Source organism: Callorhinus ursinus, unplaced genomic scaffold (assembly GCF_003265705.2).
Source record: "Callorhinus ursinus isolate GAN/ISIS: 27379988/994484 unplaced genomic scaffold, GSC_fseal_2.0 scaffold25, whole genome shotgun sequence".
Classification (NCBI taxonomy): Eukaryota; Metazoa; Chordata; class Mammalia; order Carnivora; family Otariidae; genus Callorhinus; species Callorhinus ursinus.
The window spans coordinates 32,312,909-32,329,497 of NW_027397087.1; the positions used below are offsets into that span (position 1 = coordinate 32,312,909).

Sequence of the window (16,589 nt, forward strand, 5' to 3'; positions counted from 1 at the left end):
TCTTAGTGAGCCTCTGTTCTCTTAGGCCAGTCTTACTGGAAACGAGAGGGGGATTTTCTACATATATCTGAAAGGTGAATGTAATTATACTACAATACAGTAAAGTTAGAGAAATTCAGTAAATTATCAACCTAGGAAATATATCCAGGAAGGCATAAATTGAAGTAATAGAAAATTTCAAAACAAGTGCTTCTTTCTAAATATATGTTTCTCTATTACTTACATGTTCTTTACTCTTTCCTCACTGCCTTTTTATATATTCCTTTTTTAATAGAAGTTGAGCAGTAGGTTGGATCTTTATCAAGCACTATTGGAAATAGCTAAATAGAATGTAAGGGAATGTCACATTTGGCCTGCTCTCTGCATGGCCTGATGCTCCTATTTTATTTAAGTGGCAGGTTCCCTGAAGCTACTGCAGCAGTACCCCCTTTCCTGTGGGGGATAAGTTCCAGGATCCCCCACAGTGCATGCCTGTAACCACGGATAGTACGGAGCCCTATATATGCCATGTGTTTTCCTATACATACATACCTGTGGTAAAGTTTCATTTAAAAATTAGGCACAGCAAGTGATTAACAAAATAATAATAAGATAGAACAATTATAACAATTTACTGCAGTAAAAGTAATGTGAATGTGGTCTCTCTCTCTCAAAATACCTTATTGTACTATACTCACCCTTCTTGTGCTGCTGAGAGCTGATAAAACGCCTACGTGAGCTGAAGTGAGGTGAGTGACGTAGGCGTTGTGACCGTGTTAGGCTACTGTTGACCTTCTGATGACATGTCAGAAGGAGGATCGTTTGTTTCCAGACTGCCTTTAACCACGGGTAACTGAAGCCACGGAAAGCAAAACCACGGATAAGGGGAGACTATTTTATTTAAACTTCTCCTTTAGAAGTATAACAGAATTGCTGCAGCCTAGAAGTCAAGTTGCAAGGTCAGTGTAGACACTGCCCCAGGCTAACCACGGTGATGATTCTGAATGCTTCAGCCGAGAGGATCTACAAGTTTTGGACCCATTGCTGAATACAAATTTAAACCCCTTCTGCCAAAACACATTACCTTACACTTAGCCAAGTTGAAGTTCATGTGCCATTGGCTGCCCAAACCTGTATTAAGACCATCTGGAGCTCCCTAACGCCCTTACGGTCTTACTCTCCAAAACAAATAGTGTTATTGTTAAGCATGGCCAACTTACTGTCTTTTTCACTTCCAAATCATTAATAAATAACATCTATCCAATAACATTAGCCTATAAACAGGCCCCAGGGTTGTTCCCTGTTGACCTTTTCAGTGGAAGACTTTTCACTGTGATTTTTCTTTCTCAAATCAATCCATGACCGTATGTGGATCCTTGGTCTAGAGTCATTCAAGGAAGAGCATGTGCACACTATAGTACCTCAAGGCAGGGGCAGTGAGTTATTTGAGAAGTGGGGGGATCTGAAACCAGATAAGTAAATGCAGATATTAATTTGGTATTCAAAATAGATTTGCTTTATATGTTGTTTTTGACTACTGGAGCAGTTGTGTGTGTCCTAAGAGGTCAGTGCCATAGAAGCAAAGCCTCTCATTTTAAAGTATAAGAAATAATTGAAAGAAAGCATAACTGAGGACACACTAAGCAGTGTTCTAATTGAATTTGGAGCCATTTAACAGAGTTCAGATTGTTGGGTTCTTCACTGGGAAAACTAATAAATTAACTATGGACTGCAAATAGTTGGTTAGGTTATTGATTATTGCTGTAATTACTGACTGGGCTTCTTATAATGGGGTATGCTTGCAATATTGACTGAACAGGAGTTTGAAAATTTTATCATTAGTAGGAAAAAACCAGCATGCTTATTCCTTATAAGTTGGAAACACTGTATTAAGTCTGTTAGGAGGCATGTTAAGGAGAGGTTTAGGAAACTGTCCTGTTATGTGTATGGAAGAAAAATAAATAAACCTGATTTTATGCGATTTGATATATAAGACTTGCCAGAGTAAGTTAGGAGGTACGAGCAATTTGAGTAGTTACCATGTTTCTGTCAGCTCTTACCTGCCTCCTTCCCTTAAATATTTGTGGAGCACTGTTATGTGTAAGGCCCAGTGCTGGGCACTATACAGCAGTGATTTCTTAGGTTTTTAGGGTGGCAGGTCTTTTTGAAAATGTGAGGAAAGTTGTTTATTCTTTTCCCAGAAAATTCACACAATGCAGCGTTTCACATGTAATTTCAGGAATTTGAAGGCTCTCCTAAGACTCATATAGACTCCAGTTTAATACCTCTGCCATACAAGATAATAAAATACACAAGACAGGGCTCCTGCCCTTGATGAACTTCCAGAAGAAAAATAGACAATATTCGTTATAATACCCTTTTAATTATTTTATTGTTTGTAGTACTGTAGTAATTGAGGGAATGGGAAGGGAACTGAGTCTTGATAAACAGTTAAATTCTACCTCTGTATTTGGTCTAAAAGTGATCTTATTTAGGGGTTTCTATATTACCCTCTTGTTATGAACCCTTCTTTTCTATATAATGTTGCTTGGAAGTAGGAGATTCATAGCCCTGTACCCTATTTCAAGATTTTTTTCAAAGGAGGTTTCCCTTATACCAGCTCCTTTGATTTTGATCTTTTTTTTTTAAAGATTATTTATTTATTTATTTGACACACAGAGAGAGATAGTGAGAGAGAGAGCACAAGCAGGGGGTGTGGCAGGCAGAGGGAGAGGGAGAAGCAGGCTCTCTGCTGAGCAAGGAGCCTGATGTGGGACTTGATCCCAGGACCCTGGGATCATGACCTGAGCCAAAAGCAGCCACTTAACCAACTGAGCCACCCAGGTGCCCCGATGATTTTGATCTTCTTAATACCTTTATGAGGTGAGCAAAGCAGGCATTTTCCCCATTTTTTTTTTTTTTTAAGTAGCGTGGAGCCCAGTGCAGGCCTTGATCTCATGACCCTGAGATCAAGACCTGAGCTGAGATCAAGAGTCGGACGGTTAACCAACAGCCTCCCAGGTGTTCCTATATTCCCCATTTTCATAGCTGAGATTACTGAGGTACAAATTGCATGCCTTTCTCAAGGTTACAAAGCTAGTAAATGTAGAACTAGGACCTGAGATCACTCACACACTGATGTGCTTACTTATTTGTACAGCCAGTTTTATACAGTTAAATATTTATGGGATAGCAACTATGTGGCCAAGTGCTGTGCTGGGTGGTGCAGGTATAGTGAACATATAGTTCATTCCTTCAAGGAGCCCATGGTCCAGTGTTCAGTGTGGGAGGATATGAAAGCTCATAATTACCGGCAGAGTGATAAATGCTATAATATGCTCAAACGTTAGGTGCTCTGTGAGCATAAGAAGGAGTACCTGATATAGCTTCGAGGACAGAGAAGGCTTCCTGAAGAGAGTAGTGTCTAGATGGAATAAGGTAGGACAAAGGGACTGGGAAGGATGTTTTGGGCAGAGAGAGCAGTATGTCAAAGCTCTGGTTTAAAGATGACTGGTGCATTCAGGAGGAGCTCCCTGTGATTCAGTGCGGTACGGACAGGGGGGCAGGAGAGGGTATGAGATGGGATTGGGAAGGAAGGTGGACTAGATCATGGAGGGCCCTAGCTTGAAGGAATTGAGAAGCTGGAAAAATGTAGAGTTAATAAAACTGGTGATTGACTGAGTGTGGGAAAGAAGGAAAGAGTGGTTTGACGTCCTTCCAGCTCTCTGGCTTGGGAAACTAGGTCATTGTGATGTCAATCACTGAAACAGTGAGCCCAGGTGGCGGAAGATGGGTCTAGGGCATGAGGGAGGGGTGAGGGAGGTAGAGACCTGTTGAATTTGAGGGGCCTCTGGACAACCAGTTGGGTATGTTCCGAATCTTAGGAGAGAAATCTGGGCTGGAAATAAAGATTTGTGATTCATCAGCTCCTAATTAGTCTCAATGACTCCTCTGGTAATTGAAACCTTTGAAGTGGCTGAAGTTAACTCAAGGAGAGTATAAAATAAGAAGAGAAGGTTGATGAAAAACCATGGGGAGCTCCAACATTTAAAGAAGGTGGTGAGGAAACAACCACTTACAGGAAGCTGCATAGAGTGGTCAGGGAGGGAGGGGGAAAACCAGAGCGGGGCGCTGAAGGAGGAGGGGGAGGTCACCCATCGGTGCGGTGCCATGCGTCCCTAGTCTGTGAAAGATCAGCGACATGGCCTAACTCCCATAGGGTCTGGCCGAAGGAGCTACACTCCCACCAGCTCAGCCGGCTGCCCAGTAGCCTGGTTTATTTAAATGTTTTGAGGTCTGAGAAATAAGAGATAACTTACCTTTTGACTCTTAAGGAGTAAATATATATTTTATGTTCTGAGTACATGGACTAGAATGAAAAGTATTTTTTTTTTTTTTGGTTCACTGATAAACTGTTTGCTTCATCTGTGAATTATACATGCAGAATAGGATAGGATTGTGAGAAATTAAGTGAATAAACATAAATAGCTAGTAGTGAGCCTAGTACACAATAGGTAGTAAGTAGTTGTGTGTGTGTGTGTGTGTGTGTGTGTATCTCTTTTCTCTCTCTTTTAATAGAGAACTTGTACCTTGTAAAATTAAACTGTGCTGTTTTAGAACTCGAGTTTTTTATATGGCAGATTTCCATGAAGAAAAAAATGTAATTACTGATTGAATTGTGCTATTGGAATTAGAATTAGGTTCATAACAAATAGGAACACTGTTTGATAAACTTGCAAACAAAACAAGCCAAGAATTGTACTTGCTATCCCCTCGTTGAATCTGGCCCTCTGTTTCAAATTAATTAGATTTTTGGATAACTGTGCTAAACTTTGTCACATCCTTATTAAAATTGTTTAAGGATTTTGAAGAACATCTCAGAGGGACTCTGAAACTAATCTGAGTCTGGTACTGGAGATTCCATTAGCAATCACAAAACTGATTAATCTTTTACTCAGTTAGCTTATTGATTATTGCTGCAATTACTGCATGTAACGGATTCTGCCAGGAATACCAGCGGAAAACACATTTTATTACTGCTGCTGATGTATTCAGTCTGAGCATGATATTTTGTATTTTTTGTACCTAACGATTTTTGTATTTTTAAATATGGGAAGACTTCTATTCAGAAAGTGCTGTTGTTTTAGTGGTAGGAGGTTCACTTTTTAATTTCTCAATTCACTTTTTAATTTCTCAACCACCAGTAATGCATTACAGTTTACAAAGTGCCTTCACAAACACTGTTGCTGCAGGCTGATTTCACGGCAACCCTATGTAATAGACTAGCTAGCTTTACTCTCATTTGGCGGAAACTGGGGCTCGGTGAAGTTCAGTGACTGGCTACGTAATAGGTAGCAGAATCAGAATTAGGCCCCGTTTCAGTCAGTAAATATTTATTGAACACCTACTATGTGCAGGGCTCCATGTTAGGGATAATAAAAGCTGGGATAGGATTATCGAGATTGCGTTTGCACAATTATTTGGATAGCTTCAAATTACGGCCCCATTAATTTATCATGGTCACTTCGTCACTTTTCTGTCCAAGCCATGTTAAGTATCTTAGCATACAAGACTGAGGTTTTTGTTTGTTTTCTTCAGTTTGTTTTGGGCTAGTGGAAGTCATTATTGCTTATTTTATCACTATTTAGGACAAAATTGGAAAGACTCTCTTTAAAGAGAGAATTTCTAAAAAGACTGAGAGACTACCTGGATCTAGAAACAGCTTGCTCTGCAGCTTTGGGGCTAGCTTCTGTCCCTCCCATGAGTCTCTTGGTGCTCCTCTGGCTGTGTAGCATCTTCATTTTACAGGAGTAACCCGAGGGGCAGCCAATGGTTCCTCGCCGGGCTTGTGTGCTGGGGAATGGCCAGTACTCGGGCCCCCACACTGGGGTCCTTCCTCTAACTCCCCAAGTTCCTTGCTTGTCTCACTGGGTGACACAGGCCTGTGGCCTGTCAGGACTGCTCTGTGCCAGGAAGGATGTGTGGCCCCACACTGTATCCTTACTCCTCAGAGCGCGCTAAATATGCAGCAGCCTGAGCTCCTGGGTCTGGTGCCTCATTGGCAGCCAGCCGGCCCTCACACGGCCTGCTCCTCAGAGCCACTTGCCTAGAGTGGGCCCAAGCCATGGGTTTATTAATTACCACCCTTTGCTGTATGGATCACAAGATCCTCTGGTAATACAAACAGAGATCAAGCCCAGTATTTCAGCAGGAAAAAAAAATGTCCCTTGGATTTGGAAGAATTGTAGAAAGCAAAAGACAAATGCTAACTGCTTGCTTTAGAGATACTGGCAAGTGGCACACTTAATGTCATTACTGTGACCGTGTTAATGGTAGCATGAAGAGATGGTTATAGATGGCTAAAAAAAATTGTACAATGATTATAAAAGCAGATATAGTTTGCCAGTTGATTTGGCACAGATCTGAAATGAAAGGGAAACCACATTTATTTATTTATTTTGTGAGGTAAATAAATAAAGTTGGAAAACAGGTCAATTTCATGCATGCAAGGTTTTATAGTAGGAAAAAATGCATTGCACCTGTGCTGACCCTTTACATTTGAGGTTTTTTTCAAACTTGACCCCAAGCACCAGTTTCAGACAACTCTATAATTAATTTGTTAGATAAAACATAGGGATATTTTATTTGTTTTGATTTCTAGGACTGTAGTGAAGTAGTAACTGAAATGACTAACCCATTGTACATAGCAGTTAATTAAAGAAAAGCATTAACTAGAGGAGAACACCACCACTGCTGTTGTCTTGTATCAGTATAAAAAGGCAGTAATTTTTTTGACAGCCACTGATTGGAAAGTTGCTTGCAGCCTTCCAGAACCAAGGGGGTACATGCTGTGGATCAATAACCGGCAAATTTCCCATTAAAAAGAATACCTTAGCAATGTTCCAAATAGCCACTGGCATCTTAATTTTCCATGGAAACCTCAAATACTTGTGTGCCGAGGACAAGTCATTTTCGGACAATTTTTCCAGACTACTTGTTAACAGTTATTGCTGTCCCAAAAGGTTGACAGCCTACATGATGGATATTTCATTTACTTGTCATCACTGTTTGAGTAATGGCGAGCAGTATATTTCTGTGGTTTTAAGGAATATAGTCTCCTGAAAGACATTCGGCTTAGTATGTATTCCAGAGTGTGTGTCACCCATGTTTATGCCGTATGTATATAGGCTACGTCCATAGAAGGAGAGGATCAGTTTCCTTTACAGTTTGGAAGCCCTTGGAGAGTGCGGTACACTTGTATCAGTCCATAGCTATCAAAAATCCACTTGATTTGTTTTTAGGACAAAGAGCCTTAGATTGTTAATTTGTGATTCCCAAGACGATGTAGAATTACATAGCTCCCCTTTATTTCTAAAAACAAAAAAAAAACCCTTGATTTCGTAATAATTTTAATATGCATAAAGGCATTAGAAGATGTATGTATCTTCTAAAAAAAGACTTTTTTGGAATGTCAGCAAATAATGATTATCAAGGAAGAATTTCCAGAAAGGTGGCAGTTACATAATATATGTGTGTTTTAAATATAGAAATAGCAAGAACTAAAGGAGAGTTCTGCTCTGTGTGTGACAATGCCTCAAAACACAAAATCGGTGGTTTTCATCATTGATATTTTTCCACCAAGAGCATCACTTTGTTGTTTGTCAAGTATTAAAAGAAGTGAGGGCACAGAAGCCATCTCCAGGTTAGGTGGACCACTTGGCAAATTAAGGAAAAATGGGTATCAGACCGTAATACAACCTGGTGAGTGAATTTGTGCTTATGAAGGAGCATGAAAGCTTTTTCATTTGGAACTTCATTTTTTGTGCCCAGAATTTTAAAATGAAATTTGCTCTATACTAACGTGTTATTAAAAGTGAAGTATAAAAGATGTTTGCTTAAAATTGACCTATCTTGGGGCGCCTGGGTGGCTCAGTCGTTGGGCGTCTGCCTTCAGCTCGGGTCATGATCCCAGGGTCCTGGGTTCGAGCCCCGCGTCGGGCTCCCTGCTCGGCGGGAAGCCTGTTTCTCCCTCTCCCACTCCCCCTGCTTGTGTTCCCTTTCTTGCTGTGTCTCTCTCTGTCAAATAAATAAAATCTTTAAAAAAAAAATAAAACTGACCTATCTTTTTATCATATTAATCCTGTCATCTTTGGATGGATCATACTTGTTTGCTTATTCCACAGTCTCTATGATTTAGATTTCCATTATCTGTACATTTTATACACAAATATGTATAATGTTTGATCTATTACCTGGCAGGTAGGCCCAAGCTAAATGTGAAGTGTTTTCATTTTGCTTTGCAAAACCCAGAGAAAAGAACAAGAGGCAGTTTGAGAAATTTCCACTAAAAAGCTTTGTGTCATTTTTAATACATGTCATTTTCAAAATATTTCTAGAGATTAAATACTAAAATCTTAATCAACATTTTTACTTTTAAAGATAAATGACAGTGTGGAAGATAACCTTATACTGGACTTTCAATCCTGAATATATCATTATAGTAATTTTTATGTACAAATAGGAAAAAGTATTCTCGAGGCTGATATGTGTATACCAGCAGTTTACAAAAGTACTGTGAATTAAACAACCCATAAGTGTCTGTTCCAGTGTTCATACATTACTGAGTAATCGCTTTCTATAATCTCTTTGCAGTATTATTCCACAGTAATGGAACAGCAAGTAAATGGACAGTTAATAGAGCCTCTGCAGATATTTCCAAGAGGTAATGTTGAACAAATTCTAATCAACAATGATTATTTCAGTAAACTGTTTCATCAACAGTTATGTTTTCCAAAGGTTTAAATGCACATAACATGATGTTTAGCTCTTAATTTGAAAAAACAAAAGAAGTATTCATTATCGTGGGGATTGCAGGCTGTATTATAGTTATGGCAGATAAAATATCTAATTTACTAGAGTAAATTAAACTAACTAGATTGTTTTTTGTTTTTGAAGTACATACTTACATTCGCTTAAAGAACTCTTTGGGGGTCCACATGGTTTCTAAACCAAGGCAAATGAATGACTTTAATTTTGGATATTTATAAATTGTGACTCATGATGGTAGCCAAAGCTGCTGTTGAGGAGAAAGCTTTCAGCTGGTACAGAGGTGAAGATTTACTGCAGGGTTTTAGGAGAGAATTGATAATGTTTGGTGCTTGGTTTTGGGGGGTGGCATTGTCCAGATAATGGAAAATCTTCATAAATGGGAATTGAGAAGTCTCCAAAAATATTAGCCTATGGGTAAGTTTTGGTGAATCACGTAGTCAAATAATACTCCTTTTCCCTTTTAAGTGGGCAGAACTAGCATTGTATCAGATATGATTGATCAGCTGTATATAAATGTTCCCTCAAAATTTGAAGTAAAAAAGAACAACTTAACTAACCATTTAACATAAACCATTAAGTCTTTCCCTCACTATACATTGCCACACTTGGAATTCATATTTTCTAACTGATGGAGCAGATAAGGAAATGTTGTAACTTTTCTAGAAATAACTTAATTGAAATCATTAAAAGTTAAACTTACCTTTGTTAACTGATACTATACAAATAATCATGGTATGGGTTTTTCAATTAAACGTTTTAGACTTTCATTACCTGTAACTCTCTGAAGTTGAGTGGCTCAATTAACCAGTAGATTCTTATTTACACTGATCAAGTCTCTAAGGGCAGCTGACTCGGCTAGCCCACAAGAAGGTCTGGGTTCAAGAGTAATGCCTTTCTAGCATTAAGGTGGACAGTGGGATTGGGAGTACTTAGTACATTATTAATAATGTATCAAAGAGCTAAGTAGGTAAATAAAATTGGGCCATTGATAGTGTATCTGAAACAAAAATTATGATTAATCCAATTTTGTTGTATCTGAAGACTAAATACTAAAAAGGAAAAAAAGAAAAGCAAATGTTGCCATTTCTATGCATTAGACCAATAACAAGGGATGCAGATCATTTCTTGTTATCTTCAACAATGGGAGAATTTGGGCAAGTTTCAAAATCGTTTCTCCACAAAGAATACTTTTCTTTTACCAGCTGAAAATTTCCATTCATTGTTTCCCTACTTGACATTATAACTCTGTCGTAGCAAACTCTAATACAAGTGACCTGGAAAATTCAATTCTGATGCTGTGGGTTGTAGCCCTCCCCCCAATAAAAGATTTACTTTTCTTCATCCAAAAATTTTTTCCAGGTTTTGTCTTTTTTCTTTTATTTTGTGAGCAGTCCTTTGCAGTCTTCTTGTCCACACCATTGTGCTGCTTCTCATGGGAGTAACGACCATTTTTAGACATCTGCTCTGCAGGCATTAACATTGCTTTAACTGTTATCATTTCTCATTCTCCGGGTATTTCTGCCTATTGATTCCATTGTGTAGATGAGAATATGCAGGTTCAGAGAGGTTAAGTAAACTTCAGAGTCCACAACAGCCTATAAGTGGTTAGTATACACTTTGAATAAGAATTTTGTTTAAATTATAATTTGCTTAAAGTGGAAGGGCATATAAATGAAAATACTCATGGAGTGTGCTTGGGGGTAGTCTGGAGGGGTTGGTGGGAGTGTAGAGAACAGTATATTATAGGGAGAAGATACTTAAAAGAAGACGGTATATGAGATGTGATCGTCACATGTAGTCTTAGCACAGACCTATTAGGCTCCAGTAAATTATTAAATAAAATTCTTCCAAGCCAGATTTGAATTTTTTAAAATATGAGACTCAGCCCCCCCGTCTCTATGGTTTCTTGGATGTTATTGTAAAACTATTTTTATTTTATTTATTAATTTTAAAGATTTATTTATTTTAGAGGGAGGGAGAGAGAGAGAGAGAGAAAGCAGGAATGTGCTTGTCCATGTGTGAATGGGGGGAGGGGCAGAGGGAGAGGGAGAGGAGCAGACTCCCCGCTGAGTGTGGCGCCAGATGTGGGGCTTGATCTCCACAACCCTGAGATCATGACCTGAGCAGAAATCAAGAGTCGGAATCTCAAGTGACTGAACTACCCAGGCAACCCTGTATAACTCTTTTTAGTTTTTTGTAGTCTTGCTTTTTGTTTACTTATCTATATTTTATATACATAAATGAGATTATGCAAACTTATACAAGGATATAGACATATTGTATTGGGCAGGTTGCCTGGGTTAATAGGTTGGTTAGAGGCTCCCAGACCTTAGTTTCTTTGGTCAGGCCCCTTGCTGAAAAGAATCTCTAGACTGAACAAGTGAGAAAGGTAGGAGAAAATGATTTTGTTCTAACATCAGATGTTCTCCTCATTCCAGGTAAGACATTTGCCTTGGATGGTAACTCCCAGCCCATGGCTTTGCTCTCTGTAGTTAAAAGACATGTTACATATTAATAAGTATGAAAATTTACTAGCTTTATGTAACTTCTGACTCCATAACTTTAGGAAATACGAGGTTACTGGGTTTTTTTTAATACTTTTTAGATTTCCAGTCATAAAGGTTTGAGAAGCCAATTGAGTAATGAGGCAGATGTTAAGGTAAGAGGTAAGAGTTGATGCCTGTCTCTAATTCCTTGGTTAGCCACTTTCTTATTAAATGAAGTTTATGAATGTACTGGGTACTTAAGTGGAAATGCTCTGAAGTGTTGTCTTAGGAAGTATTAATGGCCCCTCAAGGACCAGGCATCAAATGTATGTGACTTTGGTTTTGTTCAAAAAGTTGATTTCCATTTTACAGAAAGAAGATTTGGAGTCCTAATTTTAATGTATTTTAGGAAAAACAAAAGTTCTTTATTAAGGTTTAGAGGTATTTTCTAGGAAATAATAAATTTGAATATATTCAAAATATATAAAATTAAAGCAACTGATATGCCTTGTAATTATTACCCACATCTTCTTATTATTAAGCAGTTTTATTTCTTGTCAGAAACAGAGGAAGAATAGATGTACATCTGAGAGAGGAGAAAAAAAATCAAATATATCCTTCCCCAAACAATCAATCACAATTGATAGTCCCTTAACATACGATCTGTAGGGCACTGTAGTTTTCAGATGGAAGCAGCCTATAAAATGGGCAAGACACATTTGTATTTTTAACATTTGATGAAGAAGCATTTGCTGAATTGGAAAAGTACTACCCTGTAAATCAGGGTGGTGTCAGGAAATTAATATTATTTTTCCTGGCACTGCTTTATCTTTAGACTTAAATATTAGAAGATGTCAAGATTTGCAAAAAATATAGTAAAATTAGTGATATCTCTGTATTTTAATAAATTTGACTACTTATTGCTGTGCAAACTGGTACTCAAACTTGAATATTCCAGTTTAGAATCTCTAACCATCTTTCTGGCATTAAAATACTCTTTTCCTACTACTCGCCCTCCCCCAAAAACCTAGATATTTTCAAAGTAGTTTAAGTGATAGCAGATATACAATGTAATAGAGTTGAGGAAAGATTGCAGAAATTTGAATTATGAAAGGAATCTAATCATTTTAGCTCAGTTAACTTGATTTTTATATGTTTTAAGCAGAAATTGGAATTTATATGAGGTGGTGTCAGAAAGCTCTTTGCATTTATAAATGCTCACTCCTGCAAGTTAAAAACCCTGGTTCATAATTCCCACTTTGGGTCTTGGGAGCCACTTTTCAATCATTTCTCTCTGCTAATTTTGGTGTCACCCTCATTTCTTTTTAAACGATTCATTTTGAGCAAATTTGTAAATGGCCCTGATGTGTTCTACAATTTAGTCAATTACTGTTTCAGCCTGCAAGCCTCCTGGGGAACGGAACATACATGGCCTGAAGGTACGAATTTCAATAATTGTTTCAGTAAAGTTAGATGGATTTGTAATGCTGTGTTCCACTTATTGAAATGTCAAATAAAACTGCACTTTCTCAAGCTCTGACAAGCGATTCTTTTTTTTTTTTTTTTTTAAACAGGATGTGGAGGGGGATTCATCTGTAGTATTTGCTCAGTATATGTACATATTTGGATAGAAGGGTTTTGGTACCATATTTTTTTATTATTTGGAATTTTTTGTTGGTCTGTTTCTTCAGGGTGATTTTAGGTACTGGTGTCCGCAACAATATATTTGGATGAAAATATAGACTTCATTTCAGTGATTAATTAAGCACATAAACATATTGCACACAGAACAACCTCCCCTTCTTTTGACATATTTATGCCAGAAACATATCTATTTAATATCTTTTCATTGTTCTCTGTCTTTTGAACTCTGGATTTCTGCTGACAGCTTTACATTTGAAAGAAAAGCAGCTATTGTATTTAGATTCAAGCATTTTGTAATTAATTATTTGGACCTCATTTTTCAGTGAATAAGAAACATTCTAGTGTTCTGTTTGGCTTTAGAGCTGGAAGGATCTGAAAACTTGAGGTTCACCGCTAACCTCTGGGTGTATTCTTAATGTTCTTTTTTGAACATATTGTTTTGTATACGAAACAAAACAAAACAGTGAATTGAATTCAGTTCTGGACAGTGAATTGAAATTTTCCCATTTAGCGCTCCTTTTTTCAATGCTGTTTAAGTATTTGAATAATGACAGGAAAAGTGTATTATGTAATATACGGGTTGTACAGTTCTATAACCTATATACTGAACAGACTCCAACCGTGGGTCTATCTAGCAACAAGCTAATTAACCTTCATAGTGAAATGAGAAATTTGTGGCAAATTATAGGTTAATTGGAACTGTGTCCTCAGAACACAAGACTGATCAAGATTCTTTCTTTCCTTGTAGGTGAATACCCGGGCTGGACCCTCTCAGCACGGCAGCCCAGCAGTCTCTGATTCACTTCCAAGCAATAGGTGAGGGCAAGCTAGTGAAGTGTGCTCATAAGCGTGCTTCTCTATAGAGTTAGGGGTGGGGAAGAGGCCTGTGGGATGACCCCTCGTTTCTGTAAGACCAGGCGAATGTGTATGTGGCCGAGAAGAAATTTGACCAATTGGGTAACCATAGCTACGTGTTGACTAGAGAGAAAAGGCCTCACTGAGGAAGATGGAATGAGACATTTTAAATTATTAATGTTGGGGGCGCCTGGGTGGCTCAGTTGGTTAAGCGACTGCCTTCGGCTCAGGTCATGATCCTGGAGAACCGGGATCGAATCCCGCATTGGGCTCCCTGCTCAGCGGGGAGTCTGCTTCTCCCTCTGACCCTCTTCCCTCTCATGCTCTCTATCTCTCATTCTCTCTCTCAAATAAATGAATAAAATCTTTAAAAAAAAAAAAAAGAAAAAAAAATAAATTATTAATGTTGGTCTGTGGAATGGGTATTCCTTCAGTCTCCAAATTATACAGAAAATTCAGTGCCTTTGACTTCAGTGCTTCTCATGCTTGATCTGGATCATAAATTGTTTAATGCTCATTATTTTTTTCTTGCTTGCCCATCTTTTGGCAGTATTGTTATCCCTTGACATGTTCATCAGAAAGAGGCAAGGGAAGAGTGAAGTAGTGAAATTTAGATTGACCCACCATGTTGCTCTTTCTGTATCTTTGGTCATACCAAAGATTGAAGCTACTTATAGAAGGAAGATAATCTTCGTTAATTCATGCTAACAGTGCCCCACACTGGCATGGGGTACTTAAGATTTGAGAGCCTTTTCAAAGTGTTCCTCTGACAAGCCTGAGAACTTACTTCCAGATTATCACATCCTCAGGTAGAAGGAGTGGGCTGCTTAAGCCTATAGCATTCTGGGTCATTTTGGTTATCCGTGAGGTTATCCACGCGGTGAACATCACATGACCGTACGTGAAGATGACACTGTGTGTGAGTATTCACACTCACTGGTGACTGGAAAGCCAGCACTGAGCCATCTTCCATTCTGGGCCCAGGCTTTTCTGGGTTTAGGGCTATAACCAGTATTGCCCTTTATTGGGTGAGATGTAGTTTGGGTTTCTCCTCTTCCTTCCCTGCCCCTCCTTAATCCAGGGTTTTGGTTCTTTTGCCAGAGGGCTTTCCTGGAGGTAATTTAAAGTCTCTCCTCTGACTCTCTTTTTACTCTCCTATCTCCCCCCACAAAAGTCACTTCCTCCATTACTTTACTATAGGGTCAGTCTATCTACTCACCAGCTTTCCTGCTGTGAACACGTGACTTTTAAAGTGTGTTTCCTTCTTAAGCAATTTACTCTGTCTTAAAATACACTTAGCCTGGTTATTCACCGGAGGCTCATCTGTCCTGTGGGCACGAGGGGTAGGTCTCTTAGTCCTCACTCTGGGGCTTGGCCCTGCCACGTGATACTTTGCAGCTTCTCTCTTCATGCTTGTTGGGCTTGTGAGCCGTGTCTCACAGAGTGGAGACACTGGGCTGGGGTCACTTGTTACACTCAGCTCAAGGAAGGCCCGGCATTTAATTTTTACCACTACTTTCAGAAAAGTTGTTATTCAGACAGACTCACCCTGAGCCCTTCTCTGGTATCTTAGGTCCCATTTCATCGTGGTTTAAAAAGAGGATAGAGTTGAAAAAAATGGTAAGGCAGAGAAGGGGCAAGGATAACTTTTCAGTTCTCTGAGATTTAGCTTTAATAGCATGAATAAATTACTTTGGTTTTTAAAAAGAATTACTGTGTATATTCACAGAGTATCATGAAATTTTTGGGTTGGATAGAAATTTGAAGACCGTCTGATCTAGTGGTTCTTAGCCTTTTGTTGCAACATCTTTCCTTAGGGATGTGGCAGCCTGCCAGCTAGTGATGGTGGTTTCCTCCAGTAGTGACTTCTGTTATGGGAGGAGTGCAGTTTGAAAGAGACCTACCATAGATTTCAATATGCCACCCTAGGTTGGCCATGTTCTGTGTCCCATGTTGGTAACTAATCAAAAGTACTTATTGAGTGCTACCTATTCAGTAGGTGCTGTCCTGTGCACTAGAAATACAATGTGGTCCTTATCCTCTAGAACTTGCTATCTAATGGACATACAGGAAAAAAAAACAAAACAAATATACAAACAATCACACTTTATAATTAGTGTTATGAGGGAAGCAAGCAGGTTTTGAAGGGAGAGAACACTGGGCAGGAATATGTTTAGATTTGGACAGCATGCTCAGGGAAGACTTCTTGGGAGGAGATGACATTCTGTCAAGGCCTGGAGCGTGGGAAGGGCCCAGCCATATCAAGAGCCAGCAAAGGGCATTTCAGAGGGAGGGGAGAGCATCAGGGAAGGCCCTGTGGTGGAAAAGGAGCTCAGCATGTTCATAAGTAGGCCAGTCTGGCTGGAGTCCAGGGAAGGGTGCTGGTTTGGGGGGTGTGGAGAGGGGAGGAGACCATTGGAGTGACAGGAGAGAAGGAGCTAGACCAGAGTCAGATCGGCAGGGCCTTGTGTTTGAGTTTTGCTCTTGGCGTATTGGCATCGGTGAACTATCAGATGCTTTCAGGAGAGTGCTGTGGCCAGCTGTGTTTATAAAAGACCCTCTGCTGTGGGGAACGAGGCAGAGAAGCGCCCATCTAATCTTGCTCTGTTTTGGTGCTTGATTCCCCACCCTTTGCCAAATGGTCATCCAGCATGAATGCACTTTATTGGCCATGGCAGCCTGTCCATTTTCACAGAGCACTGTCTTAGAACGCTCTTTGTCATGAGCTGAGATGGGTCTCCCTTCCACTCATAAAGATTTCGTTTAGCCCTCAGAGCACAGCTGTTCCTTCTTCTA

General features: G+C 39.2%; 1 protein-coding gene across 9 annotated transcripts in view; it reads left to right on the plus strand.

The window, feature by feature from the left end:
• The window catches only part of MAP2K5 (mitogen-activated protein kinase kinase 5), a 247,064-nt gene that overhangs the window by 28,244 nt on the left and 202,231 nt on the right, over positions 1-16,589 (plus strand). For all 9 annotated transcript variants that reach the window (XM_073877255.1, XM_073877256.1, XM_073877257.1 and 6 more), the window contains exons 4-6: positions 8,632-8,701; positions 12,693-12,733; positions 13,687-13,754. In XM_073877255.1, coding sequence (XP_073733356.1) covers positions 8,632-8,701; positions 12,693-12,733; positions 13,687-13,754 — 179 coding nt within the window. The remainder of the gene's footprint in view (positions 1-8,631; positions 8,702-12,692; positions 12,734-13,686; positions 13,755-16,589) is intronic.